Source organism: Trachypithecus francoisi, unplaced genomic scaffold (genome assembly GCF_009764315.1).
Source record: "Trachypithecus francoisi isolate TF-2019V2 unplaced genomic scaffold, Tfra_2.0 Lachesis_group5, whole genome shotgun sequence".
Taxonomy (NCBI): Eukaryota; Metazoa; Chordata; class Mammalia; order Primates; family Cercopithecidae; genus Trachypithecus; species Trachypithecus francoisi.
Genome location: NW_022681470.1, coordinates 72,852,469 through 72,867,750, shown reverse-complemented (window position 1 = coordinate 72,867,750; position 15,282 = coordinate 72,852,469). Strand labels below are relative to the sequence as shown.

Here is a 15,282-nt window from a genome sequence, read left to right as displayed (position 1 = left end):
TGCCACTGCATTGGTTTGCATTTTTTAGAAATCAGCATTTATACACCAACAGACTAAATTCAATTGTAATGTTCAAACCAATAGGATTGATAGCCTCATTAATTATAAAATAATTGCAAAGATTTTTCTTTAAATAACTTCACCCTACCAGTTCTTCCTTTCATTGACATTTTTAATGGCTACTTTTATGTCAGAGTAGATTTCATACACATATCTTGGTGCCAGAAATCCTATTATAAGAATAAATATTTTAAGGTTTTTTAATATAATTTTTACTTAACGATAAAAATCATAATCTGGTAAAAGTCTTTAGGAGTCATTTGACCAGTCTCCCTGTTCTACTTTTGTTTTGTTTTGTTGTGTTTTTAATTTCTATGGATATTGTTTTAATTAGATTTAGAGAGTATTTCACTTGTCCAATACAGCCCTACATAGGGATTTCTTTGTAGAATAAAGAAATATGTCCTCATTCAGCAAAACTTTACCAAGTGCAGAGCCTCCTATATGTAGTTCTTTGGGGACAGGAATGGTGCTAGGAATTAGATAATCTGAAACCTGAGATCTATATAATATTACTCATCTGCCCAGGAAAATTCAGTTCCACGGTTAGCTGACTGACCAAATGTAGTACTGAAGTATTTTATGGTGTGAATGACTGTTTTACTGAGTTCATGGATTGAACTAAAATAATCAAATTTATTTTCTATTCCATCTTAAATGTTTGATGGATGTGCTGCCTGAACTCCCTAGGATAAATGTTTTGATTTTCTCATCATTTCCAAAAGCTTGGCATTCCCTGAGCAACAGAGCACTAATAAAGCTGTAGCACTAGTTGTCCCGGAGCCTGAAAATCTAGGTCCTTAGGAATGACAGGAGGGAAAGGAAGCACCTTGCCTCAGCCCCATTGTCTCCATGCTTATTTTTAATTACCTCAAAGCTTTAGAAACATGATCCCGTAAATGCTTTGTGGGAATAGTGGCGAATGCACTCATCATGTGAAATCCATAAATTGCTTATAATCCTCTCAAGATGTTAAAAAAAGCATTAAGTAATTGAAGACAGGAAGTCCTCAGTTAATTATTTAGAGGTGTTATCAATGCTTTAAGTAAACTGAAGCGTTTTCTGCTATCTCACCGAGCTGAATACCGTGGGGACGAAGGAGTAGCAGCCATCATCTTCTCATATTCGCTAATGCAAACAGCGCAGCAGCTTGTCAATAAAAGACCTTTTCATATCATTTATTACTAAACACATCCACCATCCTGTACAGAACAATTTGGACATCAGTTATGGCATTGTTTCACTTTGGGCTACCTCTACATTATACGTGGGCCTCCTAATGTGAATTTAGGAATAGAAGAAAGGATTAACTAAATAATTAAGGCCACTGAGAAAAAAAAATGAATTAGTTGTGTCCTGTTTAGCATCAAGTATAATAAGGGCCTATGTATCTCTTAACTCTGGGAAATCTATTTTCCAAAATAATTAATTAGAAGTTACTCATCATTGCATTTCATTTAAAAGGAAAAACCCACCAGCATTAAATTAGCAAGGAAAGAATAATTTACTTTCCTTTCTCATCTTCCTAGAAGTTAATGAAAACTTTGTGTGCTAAATAGCATAAACTCTAACAATGCTGGTTGTAGCAGAAAATGTAATACTAATGTTATACTGAAACAGATACCTTACACCTCACTTTTGAAAAAGAGAAAACCTACTTTAGCCATCAATACAACAAAATGTAGAAATTCTTTATAAGGGATTTTATTCTTAGATAACTCTGCTAGGTGTTCCCATATTATCTTTGCTTTCATAGTAATTATCACATTTTATTCTAATAGCCTTTCCACCTTTCCACTTGTCTCTGTTCCACAATTAGTAATAGGTAATGCTTTTTAAGTACAGAGACAGTAGCTTCCTGTTTGTCATTGTGTTCCTGGTACCTATCACAGTACTTAATATATTCACAGAGTGTTTGTTGAATGAATAAATACGGAATAGTAAACTAGTATTTGACTACATTCTGTTTCAAGTGGAGATAAAAATGCCACTGTCAAGCATCTCTAAATCTCAGACAGATCTGGCAACAAAATTGTGGGGTCCAGCGCAAAATGAAAATTCAGGCCCCTTGTTCAGAAATCATTAAAATGTCAAGACAATGAAAGCAGAGCATAGAAGTAAGCTCACGTGCTTCCAAGCGTGGTACCTTGTTTGATTGCACAGTCAAAAGTCCACAAATCCAACCCTGATCTTCACCAGTCTGGACTTAATTGCAGTATATTTCTGTCATTAAAACAGATAGCAAGAAAACTAGGATGGTGATAATGTCCTCAAAAAGCTTTGAGAGTTTGTTCTATGGTTGTATGCAATGCTCCAGGCTGCATTCCCCTCAGTTACTGTGTAACTACTGACCACCAAGTATTAGGGACCTGTGAAAATAGTGATGAGTTTATTTTCTTTTCATTTTTTCAACTCTGAGAACAACTAAATTTGTGCCTGACCAAAAAAGAAAAAAAAGTAGCACCAACCGCTTTTTCTCATTTTAAAACCTGCCTATGGATAAAAATATTAAGGCCAAAGAACTATAATTGATAGCTGCCTAGACAATGGTATTTTTTAAAGTTCCCCTTAAATCCCAGATATTCCAGTGTACTTTGCTGGATGCTAGTTCTGTTTTGTCACTCCAGTTCTAGCCACCCCCTTCCCTCTGCAATGTCCTCATTGTCTCATGTTTGAGCAACATCAGATTTTGCTGCCACCTGACATCACATTTTGTTTTTAGAGAAGAAAAGTCTGCCTGGAAATGCAGAGAAGAATCCTCAGTCTAGTATAACACTGAACTTAAAAGAGGAAAAGTATTTATTAAAATATTTATTTAATATTAATTAAAATACTGTCACTAAAATCAAAATATATATAATATAATTAATATTATATTTTTGTTGCTATATTTATTCCAGATATACATCAACATTAAGACTATAATTTAGACACCATCAAAGAGAAAGGATCTTTCCTTGGTGGTGTCTAAATAATAGTCTTAATGCTGATGTATATCTGGAAAGAGAGTCTGCCAAAGAAGTAACTTGTTAGGAAAGACGTCTTGGGATCAGAAAGATATTGGAGAGAGGGACCTAAGTTATGGCCCAGAATTTCACATGAAATATAGAATTAATAACGCAAGTTAGCTTATAGCAAGTAGTCAGAACTAAAAGTCATGAAGTGATCTTACTGGCATGTGCAATGAAAGAGGCTCTTTGTTTTGATGTTTTGATGTTCAGTTCATATGAGGTAGCAACTGAATTCATAAAGCATGAATACAGAAAATGGACAGTATCAATGCTGCTCAAGTAGGGGGGACAAGAAATTGGCTTGGGTAAGAGGAATGGACAGCTGTTGAGATTGTGAAGGATGGTACCATCCAGAAAAGATGGCTTTAGCATGTGAGCTCCTCAAATAATCCTTAATCAAATTCTGTAAAACAAATTCTAGTTTAAAGGCACCTTAGATGTCTGTAAAGTAATTCCATGATGCCTTTGTGTATCAGTTTTGAACATCTAGATTTTCACAAATTATCAGATTGATCTAAGTAGAATGCTGATATGGCTCTATCCAGCACAGTCAAGATGACCAGTGGATGCTGGAGTTCCTGGGAATCTCAGTAGGCAGAGATGCTTTGAAAGGGATCATTTAGTGAGATCCCAGGCAAGTGAGGGCAAAAGGAAGCACCATCATTATAGTTGTCGGGGTATATACCCTGGGGCTCGTTGTCTTGCACCAAGAAAGAATTCAGGACACAGACACATGTGGGTGGGTTAAGGAGTGCAAAGTTTGATAGAAGAGAGAGGAGAGCAACTCCTTGCGAAAGAGAGAGAGCGAGAGAGAGAGACAGACAGACAGACATCCGAAAAAGTGGGGAGGCAGTGAATCACAGCAGATTTTATAGGCAGGCTGGAGAAGGCAGTGTCTGATTTACACAGAGCTCACAGATTGGTTCGATCAGGTATGATATTTACATTGTGTGAGGGGAAGGCTGGTCACCGCACCCTAATCTTTATTATACAAATGGGCCTTCCAGTTGATTGGCTCCGTCTTGTCTGTGCCTTACAGTACAAGCGCTGACAAGGAGAAGGGAAGATGGAGCAGCCATCTTGAACATGTGTAGTCCTTAGTTCCTGCCCATATTCACCCATGCAAGCACCCAGCTTGCTTGCCTTTATCTGCAGCTCGACTTTGCATGCTTGCCCTTTGTTAGAAAATTATTTGGGGCTTTTCACTAAAAAGAAAAGCCTTACCGAGGACTCCCATACCTTTACTATCTGCCTAAGTGATTTCTTCTTAATTCCTGTATCATTAACAACAGAGACTGAATGTAAGTGTCCAAGGGGCCAGACCACACATCCAGTTTGGGTGAACTGGTGCCAGGACAGATGACTTATCCGCAGGATGGTTATTTACAATACTTTATAACCACCTAACAAAAACTTTTTAATGTAACTCAGGCCTCTCAGTGCTTGAGCTAATCACTAAACATGCTGATGGAGGAACTCACGGAATTACATATTCTTTAGGACTATTTGGTAGTTCTTTAGAACATAACAGATGACGCTATAGAATAATTGGCTGAATGTTTTGAAGTAGCACTTGCTATGTGAAATTATAATGGCTAAAGTGCCTTTTTTTGACTATTTATCAGGAGATTAAAAATTGGAAGCAAGCTGTTCTTTATAGAGTACATCAAATGTAACTTTTGTAAACATGGGTTTTGTTTTCCAAATTATATTTTTATGAACTAAAGGCAGACTTTTTGCAGTCCCTTTTAGCACACATTTACTCTTGAAAGTAATGTTACTTGGAGGTGTAATTGTAATGAGTTTGGTTATATTATGCTTCTTTCCTTTAAAAAAGAACATGATTCCCTGTAGGGAAATTCAGGTAATTTGCAGCCACAGTAATCTTCACTATACTGAAATGTTAAATACTTGGCTTTTCTCCATGCATTTGCCTTTCTGTACTCTACAACTGCTATTTCCTACTCTTCTAATTCAATGCTGAGCACTTGAATGATGTTTTCTTTTCTCCTTCTACTCTTCGACTTCAGGATTAAGTTACAGTTGGAACAGTTCCTTTGAGACATCCCTTTATTTCCCTCTTCTCATCCTGATCAATTCATGAGTAGTTTTCAATTGGTGTGCCCTTTTCATTGCCTGTTGCTAATATGTCATATATATCTCATTTTAAGGACTACCGATAGAGGCTTACTTAAAATGACAGCAAATTCCAGTTGAAATGTGTTCATTTTATTGAGTTTTACAGAGTCGTATATATGAAAGGTCATCAGGTTCATGTAAATCATCTATGCCTGATGGTAGTTGATGCTTTCTTACAGATTATCAGAGCCAAGCCTATTAGTAATCCAATCCTCTAACAATATGGAAAATATAAAAACTAAAAGAATATGGTTTTAAATTTTCTAAATTATGGATTTAGATATTGCCTTCACTTAAGTTAATCTGTAGACCTATTAAGCAGTCTCTACTATCATGCCTACAGTTTCTAGATATAGAAACTGAGGAACCTAGAAGCCAGAAAACTTCCTTGTAGTCAAGTACTTATTAAGTAGATAAGTATTAGAACCCAAACAACCTCATTTCAGACTGCTCTCTTAGCAGAGAACATGACTCAGTACCTCACTACGTGACTCATAATAATATTTAAAATGAAAATATTAAAATATGTAGTCCCACTTGAATTTTTTATATTGCTGGAAATTTCACTGGGCTTTGAGCTATTTATGTCATGGTTTTTGTTATAAGGCTAGGAAGCCTGACCCAGTTGTTCTGGGCCACATTTCTCAGTGTAATTGCCAAACTTCCAATACTGGCTGGCTCTTTCTTTCTTTCTTTCCTTCTTTCTTTCTTTCTTTCTTCTTTCTTTCTTTCTTTCTTTCTTTCTTTCTTTCTTTCTTTCTTTCTTTCTTTTTTTTTTTTCAGTCTCGCTACTATGTCACCCAGGCTGGAGTGCAGTGGCAGGATCTCAGCTCACTACCACCTCTGCCTCCCAGGTTCAAGCAATTCTCCAGCCTCAGCCTCCCAAACAGCTGGGACTATAGGCATGTGCCACTATGCCTGGCTAACATTTGTAGGGTTTTTTTTAGTAGAGACAGGGTTTCACTATGTTGGCCAGGCTGGTCTCAAACTTCCGACCTCAGGTGATCCACCCGCCTCATCCTTCCAAAGTGCTGAGACTACAGGCATGAGCCACTGCACCTGGCCCCAGCCCTTTCTTATCTCTGTGATCATAGGCAATTTCCTCCAACTTTCTGTGCCTTAGCTTCCTTATCTATATAATGAACAAATAATAGCATGCACAGCAGAAAGTTAGTGTGGGCATTGATTATATTAACACCCATAAAGTGCACAGAAGTGGGCCAAGTAGTAGTACATGCTCAATAAACTTTTGCTAGTATGTCATTTATATAATCTTATAACTAACTTCCTTTAAAATAACTGCAATTCTCATAAAATATATTTAGTTAATGTATAGAGTCCAATGAAAAGAGAATTAAAAACAGATCAACGAAAACAAAAACACCCTGAGTTTTGTTTGTTGGGTTTTTTCTTCCTAATTTATAGTTTTTGTGCTGGTGTTTGAACTAAATTCTTCTAACTTTTTTTCATTTTGAGCAGCTACAATGTATACAATTATGACTTGCCAATTAAAATAATATTAATCTTAAAAAAGAGCAGCTGCAATGGTTTCTACCATTTTTTTTTTGTCTTCTAAATGCTGCTTAATCTTCAGAGGGAAGGCAGCCATTGAGTAATTTAAATACTGTTAGTTCTAGCTCTTATGTGATGGGACAACATAGAGCTTGGTGTTCAGGCTTGGGTCGTCTATACACTCCTCAGTCCAGACGAAGTCAACACTAAATAAAGTACAAAGCCTGATAGTGGACAAATGACTGGCTTATCCAAAGAAACTGTGAGTTTTGTTCTAAAAAGCAGGAACAGACCCTGGAAGGTAAATATGGCAGATGTGAAGTTTCCTGACACACATTAGCAAACATCTTTTGAAATGAGCCTAAGTATTTCTACATTTTGCTCACATGGTCCATTAAACTGGCCAGCATGTCTGCATTTCAAGGACAGACACAGCTCTTGAGGATAAAGTGCCAATGAATTAGAGTGAAACTGCCATTCTCCCCATATTCACTTGCAGACATGTCTCCCACTCTCATCCTTTTGGTTCTTCAATCTTGGTCTCCTTTCCTCAGTGCACCATGTTGACTCCTCTTGATTTGACAATATGTTTGAACTCCTCTGACTTCTTGACAAGGTTTTCTGCTCAGTGCTGAGTTTGCCATTCCTCCTTGATTCTAGTACACCAGTAGCTTCAGGAGAAACATATTCCTTCCACCAGCCCTACCCCCATATCCTGCTAGGTGAAACTACCCCATTTAATGTAAACACCTGTAGCTTGGTGAACCTACCCCATTTAATGTAAACTCCTTTGATGCAGTTTCCTCCCTCTATCAAAAATCCCTAAGTTGCTGGATGCTCTACTGTTGTACCATGCCTAAACACCTGCCTTCTCAAATTCTAGGCTGTAAGTAAAATGGAGACCACTCAACTTGCTGCAGAAAGGCTTTGTCAAGAAATGACAATTTATATTTTTATATACATTAATTTTCCTTTCAACTACAATTCTCGTTACAAATACTCTTAATCCTCTAATCAACCTTAGCAAACCTCTGTGATTATGAATCTTCTTTTTTCCCTAATGCTCATCCTAAAATTTTCTTTTATAGTCACTGCATATCTGAAATCAGACCAACCAGGACCACGTTGAGGAAGATAACTGAGGCCATTGTTTTGGTCAGAATATTCCAGAAAAAAATAAAATATCTGTTTACTTTCAGCTACCATATTTACATCTGGCATTCAAGAAAAAATCTAGAATATATGTATGGCTCACAACATATTAATTTCTGTTATTTCATTAATATTCTGCAACTAAAAAAATCTCCGACTCAATGAAATCAATGCCGTGGGCAGGGATACTGATGGAATTATGAGGAAGGACCTTTTTGGTCAGGTCACATGGTGACAGACATCATAGCCTCGTATCCCTGCAAACCTTATGGGACAATATCGTGGGCATGCTCTTCCTTAAGCAATATTTGTTCAACACTGAATGCCTAAAAATGGGCACTATAGGGGAAAATGACTTCCCAAAAAGACTCACTCAGTGATGTCATTTCTACTCTCAAAGGGCTTATATTCTAAATGGGGAAAATAAGATATTCAGGTAAAATGGTATCACATTGGTCAAGACCCTTTTTGTCAGTAGTGAGAGTAAAGAGGAGACATTGTCAAGCTAAATGAGTTTGCCACTGCAACCTCTGAGTTTCATTCTTGAATGTTCCCTTCCATTATTTTGAGCTCTATGTTTTGTAATCTTAGCATTTTCCCATAAGCTTTTATCAAACATATGTGGCTTGCGTATGGCTTAGATCTTTAGTCATATTCTTCATCTGTAAATCAGGTAAACATCAAAATTATGTAAATCCTCCAAAGCAACCAAATGGAAGATTATAATCAAATAAGTGCCTGCATCTTATCACTAAGTTGATAAGAAAATACAAAAGGCTCTGAAGCTAAACCTTGGGGCAGCTCCAGCTGCCGAACATTATTGCTTTAGCAGAGAACCCAGACTACTGCTCTCATTCTAAATGAGTGAGATCGGTAATTTTTTCGTTCATTGAACAAACACACCTTTTGTGCCTGTCACAATCCTAAGGATACAGATAGGCAAAACAAAGTTGTTGTTCTTTCAGAGCATACATCTAAAGTGGGAGACAAATAACGAATAAGCAAGAGACACAGCAAACATCAGAGATGATTGAAGGCTATCAAATAAGAAAGTTATGTGAGGTGATAAAAAGTGATGGGTGGGTTGTTTAGATAAAGTGGTCAAAATTTTTTTAAATGTAGCATTTGAGGAGAAATCTGCATAAACGGACAAAGTGACACATGAACATCTCTGAAGGAACGATCATTCCACCAAAAGAACAAAATATGTGAAAATGTAGCTCAAAATACATGAAAAAATAAGCATAACAATCATTGGATTCATCTGTAACTTAGTTCAATTATTTAACAAATAGGCTAAGTGCTATTGTTTTAAAATACTATTTTTTTCTCAAGAGAGCTTTGGCATTGTTTGAACTTTCCCAAGAGTCAAGGGAGAGATGTCTTGTAAGCCTCAATATCCTCCTTGTTGAATGCTGCTGAGTTTTAAAGTTGCTTCTGCTGGAATGAAATACTACTTTGTGTATCCTATTTCATCTTCTCCTGTCTGCTAGGTGCTATAATGATTCCCCATTTTACAGATCAGTAGACCAAGGCAAAGAGAGCTCAGTAACTCTCACAAGGTCACCAGCCACGCACAGAGCAGCAAAATCTAACAATATACAACTTCTATTTTAGATGGATTGTCATTCTTTTCTCCCTGAAAACTTACGAACAATTGCCATGCTGTATCATATTCTGAATACGAAAGAAGTAATAAGCACCATCTCTTCTCCAAATTAGCCTTAATCTACGTGTAAAGACAAAATCAACACACCTCAAAAAAGAGGCACATTAGGTAGAGTGCAAAGTTTAAAAACAAAAGTGTTGGTTGGCATTAATATGAGCTGAATATGACTTGGGGCAAGAAAATGTTGAATCTAACCTTCTTTTTATTTTCCTGCCCCTATTTATATAAGAAGCAATTGCAGAGACTGGGATGGTTAGCCTGGAGAAGAGAAGACTCAGGGGGTTTTGATAACTGTCTACAAACATTTGAAGAACTGTCATGTGGAAAAGAAATTAGATTTGTTCTATATGTCCCCAGGGGTGAAAGCGATAGAAAGATTTCATCACAATATAAGGAAGGACTTTCAAACACAATAAGGATAACTCTAGGGCTCTCTAAAGATGAAATGGGCTCTTTGGGAGACGGAGTGCTCTGATCATATAGACGGGACAGCCTCTTCAATGACATATTGTATAGGGAATCAAGAGAAGGGTAGATGGTTCACGTGAATTTTAAGGTCTCTTCTATGACTGAGAATTTATTAGTTTATCAGTGATAAATGAAATTTTGCTCAACACTTAACCTCTTATGAGGTTCAGACCTTCTTTAAAGAGTGTTTTAAAGAGTACTCTTAAATGTTTTGGCTATCATATCTACAACTCTGCATGTTACTTCTGGTGCTTAATTGATAATAAGTAACCTCTTAAGGTGTACTTTATTTCTTGCTTGCTTTTTCTAGGTCTCCAGCCATACACCAACTACAGTTTCACGCTTACGGCTTGTACATCTGCTGGGTGCACTTCAAGCGAGCCTTTTCTAGGTCAGACACTGCAGGCAGCTCCTGAAGGTAATGAAACAATATCCATGGTTTGAGGGAAGAAATTTTCACACAGCATTTTGAGATAGAATCTGTAAATTCCTTCATAACAAACAAGGAAGAGGCAATAAAGTTGATAGGTACAAAATAAAATAGTATTCTAGGTTCCCATTCTTCAGGCTTGATTCATGTATGTGTAGCTTCCCAAGATCAGTTCGCTTTCAATTCTTTAACCTTTTTAGAGTTGACTTTCTGTGGAAAGCAGAATTATTGAAATTTTTCAAAAACTCAGATGTTAAACAAATATTTTGGGAGCATCTAATATGTAATAAGCACCATGCTCACTGCTGAAGTTATTTAAAATATTCTCTGCCCTCAAGATTGACAATCAAGTAGAAGTGATAGGAGAAAGATCTGTATGAAGAGAGAAAATCTGAAAGTTGATGTTAAGAAAGAACAAATGAATAGAGTGCTAAGGTTGACCTGAAGAGGAAGAGACAATAACCCATCATTAACATCAAGAAAGACTTTGTGGATCAGATGACTTCTGAGATGGACCACAAGAAACAAGGATTTTGACAAATGAACAGTGATGTACAGAGATGTACAACCAGACACAGTTTGAAGGAATATAAGATGGAATCATCACCTTAGATGGCAAATTGGAAATGTCTATTACATTTAAATTGTTAATTTCCCATGATACAGCCATTCTGTTTTCATCATTTATGCCAGAAACTGTGCCACACTGCTCAAGGAGGCATCCACCAGGATGTTTATTGAAGCATTTATTTTGTTTAATAGCAAAATGTTGGGAGCAATTTTAATGTTTGTGAGTAGGAGAATTGCTAAATAGAATCACTATCCTCATATTGTGGAATTTCATGCGCCAATATAAAACAATAAGATAATCAGTTCATACAAAGAGGAAGTTATGGAATTATGTTAATGTATAAGAACAAACTGAGAAAATGACATTTGTTGTTAATGGTTAATAAATAAATGCATTTAAAAATCCAGGAGGTATACATACCAACTGATAGCAATGGTTACCCATGCGTTGAGAGGTGGGATGGGTGGTGTCATTTACTTGCAAAAGAATAATATACTCAGTGGCATGTGTTAGTGATCAACTAATTATTTTGTTAATCTTCATTATCTGCCTATTTTTCATATGGGGAAACCAAGGCATAAATAAGTTTCTAAATAGAAATGCAATGTTAATTACCACCATAGACTCCTGAACTACTTGTCCATTACTCTTCTAATGAAAGGGATTGTTGTACCTCAGAATATTAGACCTGAACTTCCTACCAGTAAATGGGGAATAAAATGGAAAATTCCACATATGGGGCATATGGCTCCTCACCAGGAATTCACTAATGATGTTTTCTATATAAAGAATGTTTCATGTCAAAAAGCTTAGTGTTCCTTTGAAAGGAAGAAACCAGCAGTGGATTTTTTGGAAAGGTAAACTATCAAATGGATACTTTGATGATAATGGATAATTTTAAAGGATCTATCAACCAGATTTGGCTGAAACTCAAGCCTGATAAAATAACGGAATCTCTTGTTCCATTTCTCTCTACCAAATTCATGTATTTAAATTCATTGGAAATACACATCTATTTTCCCACTTTTCCCAACAAAATTTCTTGAAAGGACTTACATTTTATGACTTAAAAATTGTAGCTTTCAACAGTGAAGGGAAATGTGATATGATAAATGCCCTTAATTTCTTTTTTTAACTGTTTGTACCTTTCCTTTAACACTAACAACCATGCAAAGAAATGATAAACAAAATTGACTTTCCTCTGCAGAAGAAAGATGGATTTAGGGCCATTTTCTAGCTGAATAAGTGCCATTTATATATAACTCATATATGATATAAATATAGTGTGAATGCTTAACTCGGGAACACCTTAGCAATCACATTAAGTTTTGTTGTTTTATTGTAAAGTGAAAACAAGTATACCACTTTAAATTATTCACCCAGATATAACTAATTATAAAATGCCATTTTGAAATACATAGGATATAATTTGAAAATCTCATACATGAATATTTTAAGTGAACATGGAGAGAATTAAAAGAAGTGTTTAGCATAGCCAATGCAACCTGAGCTCTTTTCACTTGCCTGTCATTTTCAATCTAAGAAAAAATAAATGCACATTACAACCTCATTGATAAGTTGGACACAGTTCTCTACAGTTTTATCCTCACAGAAAACTGTGTACCTGTACCTTTAGCCAAATAATGGGAAGATTTTGAATAGAATTATTACTCTTCTTTTCTACAATTACTGAAATCCAAGTGAGTTATAATTCATTTTAGAGATAAATCATGCAAAATTGCAGTCATCCTTTCCACATTGATAATGTGGAAAAGATAAGGGAAAAGAAGAACCAGTCTTTTTCAGTTTCATTCTAGATTCCTCTTTCTCTGCCCTTCTTTTAACGTTTATGTGCCCTTTGTTTTTTCCTCTACTGTTTGCACTATAACTCCCAGGCTGTTCTGGAATTCTCAAGCACTAACTTTATCTCCTAATGGAGGCTGAGAGCTACCAAATACTAAAGCTACCCTTGTGGATTTAAATCCTATTTATTTACTGGTCTACTACGTATTTATATTTAGGTGTTTTTCAAAAACTTTAACCTCAGTACTTCACCACTTAATTCTTCCACTCCACTCTACTCCTCAACCTGCTTTTCTTCTTCTCTCAGATACTACCACCTACCTATCACCTAAGCCCAAAGCTTGACATTCTTGATGGCTCCCTTTTCCGTATGTAATACATAATTCTTCATAAAATCTTACTCATTTTAAATCTTAAGGACTTTTTAAAAAGTTGTTCTTCTTTACCATCCGTTTTACCACTACCTTAGTTCAGATCTTTATAGTTATAAGAAGAGAAGTTCTCTGGATCCTCCTAACTAGGTGTGCCTCCTCCAGTCATTTTTAGTCATTTTTCCTCTTTCTCACCTCCCACATCTTAATTATTTTTCCTCTTTTGACAAAATAAGAATATGCCATATTAGTCACCTCCATAAAATCCCATTTCCTTCCAGGAAGACATACATCCATATCTCCTTAGCAAAGCAACATGGACCCCTCAAGTTTTAACTTCCATCATTTTTTCGAGGCTTTCAGTCTTCCCCACATGCCATGCAATGCACCAGTCATGCCAAGGTATGTGCAGCCCTGCCATCCTTGCCCATATTTCTAGGACTTTCTGTGGGTTCCCCTCAGCCTGAACTCCCTTTCCCTACATCCTCACTCAGTTAATGCCCACCTTTTCAAAACTTGGTTCGCACATCTCCGCTTCTGAAACATTCGACTACAACCACCTACTTCCTACCCATCTCCATTTCTCCCCACAGTCTATATCAGGTTACCCTTTCTAAGTGTTCTAACAGATACTGTGCCTCCTTCTCTTAAAGCATGTATCATACTGGAGTACAATTTTTTATCGACTCATCTTTATTCACCATGATACATGAACTCCATGAAGGGTAAGAGTGAGTCTTTATCTTCATATCCACAGTGCCCAACACAGAAAATGACACAAAGTCAGATAGAATGTTGAGTGAATAAATTAATACTAAACAGTCCAGAATTCAGTGCATCCCTGACATCAGCTAATACAAAATTGGTTCCTATCACCAGATTTCACGAGAAAAACAATCCACAATAAATGTTGGGAATTTTGAATTGGAATGAAGATTTGTAGGGACATGAGAAGTGGGTAATATTGCATGCAACTCAAGATAAATTTAAAACAAGTACAGTACACATGTTATACTGGTTATCATTGTGTAAAGAGGTCCAGCAAGGTTTAATTCTACGTTTACCCTTTTAACCTCTCAGCTAGTTTACCCCACCCCATCCTCCTAGGTTACTTTCCTCCCTACTATTCATTTCTTTCCCTTGAACTGCCTCAATTTGCTCCCTTATTATACAGAATAGGTTTTTCTGGTTTCACCTGAGACTTAGACTGGCGTTACATGGTGAAGGGGACAAATTCTCCACCTAGGACTCATTGATATATCTCACCAAACATCGTCTTACTCTAGCAAAGATTTCTTGCAGCTACTAAGATAATGATGTCCCCATATCACCATCCAAGTAAAAATGCAGCACTTTCTGGTTATGTATACATTTGAACTGCATCTTATCAATCAAATCAACAGACGTGGAGTTATTACCAACTTGAACAGAGCTTTTGCCAGCCTGTATAAATAATAAACTCAACTTTTACTTAAAAGTTGAAACAAACCCAAAATTACGTTTCATTTTATTCTATTAGCTCCTCCATATCCACAGGCTTTATTGTCTGGTTCAAATCAGAAACCAAGCAAGAGCCATTCTAGTACCTTGGTGATTTTCAATACAACGTTCAAGATGAAAAAGATATAACTACAGGAAGCAGATTATGAGTTAAGACTTTATACTTTATCTTTTGAATGAACAAATTAATATCACATTTAAATCAGACCTCTGATTGGTTGAATCATCTAGCAGCCGTTGGCAGAGAAACCCACACATAAATATATACTATGATTTGTCAATTTTTCCAAATATCTAGAACAGAGCAAACTCTCAGAACAAAATGAAATGAACTACTTTCTTCTCAGGAATATATTGCTCCTTAGAAAGCTGGGATGTTTGAGACATTTTTGAAATCTATCTTGTTTCTTTCAGGATGCTGCTAAATAAATTGCATTTTACTCTTCTGAAAATTTTTCTTCTAAAGTGTCAAAATCTTATCCTGTACAGAGTAACCTACACAGGAGATACAATCAAGCAAAAGCTATTGATTACAGGGAACCTAATATTGAAATGAGTTTTTTTTTTTAATCTCCAGAAGAGATTTACAGTGTCTA

General features: G+C 36.3%; 1 protein-coding gene across 1 annotated transcript in view; it reads left to right on the top strand.

Annotated features, from left to right (window-relative positions):
- Positions 1-15,282, top strand: part of USH2A (usherin) — an 809,712-nt gene that overhangs the window by 649,278 nt on the left and 145,152 nt on the right. Inside the window, exon 55 of the mRNA XM_033195653.1 lies at positions 10,322-10,429. Coding sequence (XP_033051544.1) covers positions 10,322-10,429 — 108 coding nt within the window. The remainder of the gene's footprint in view (positions 1-10,321; positions 10,430-15,282) is intronic.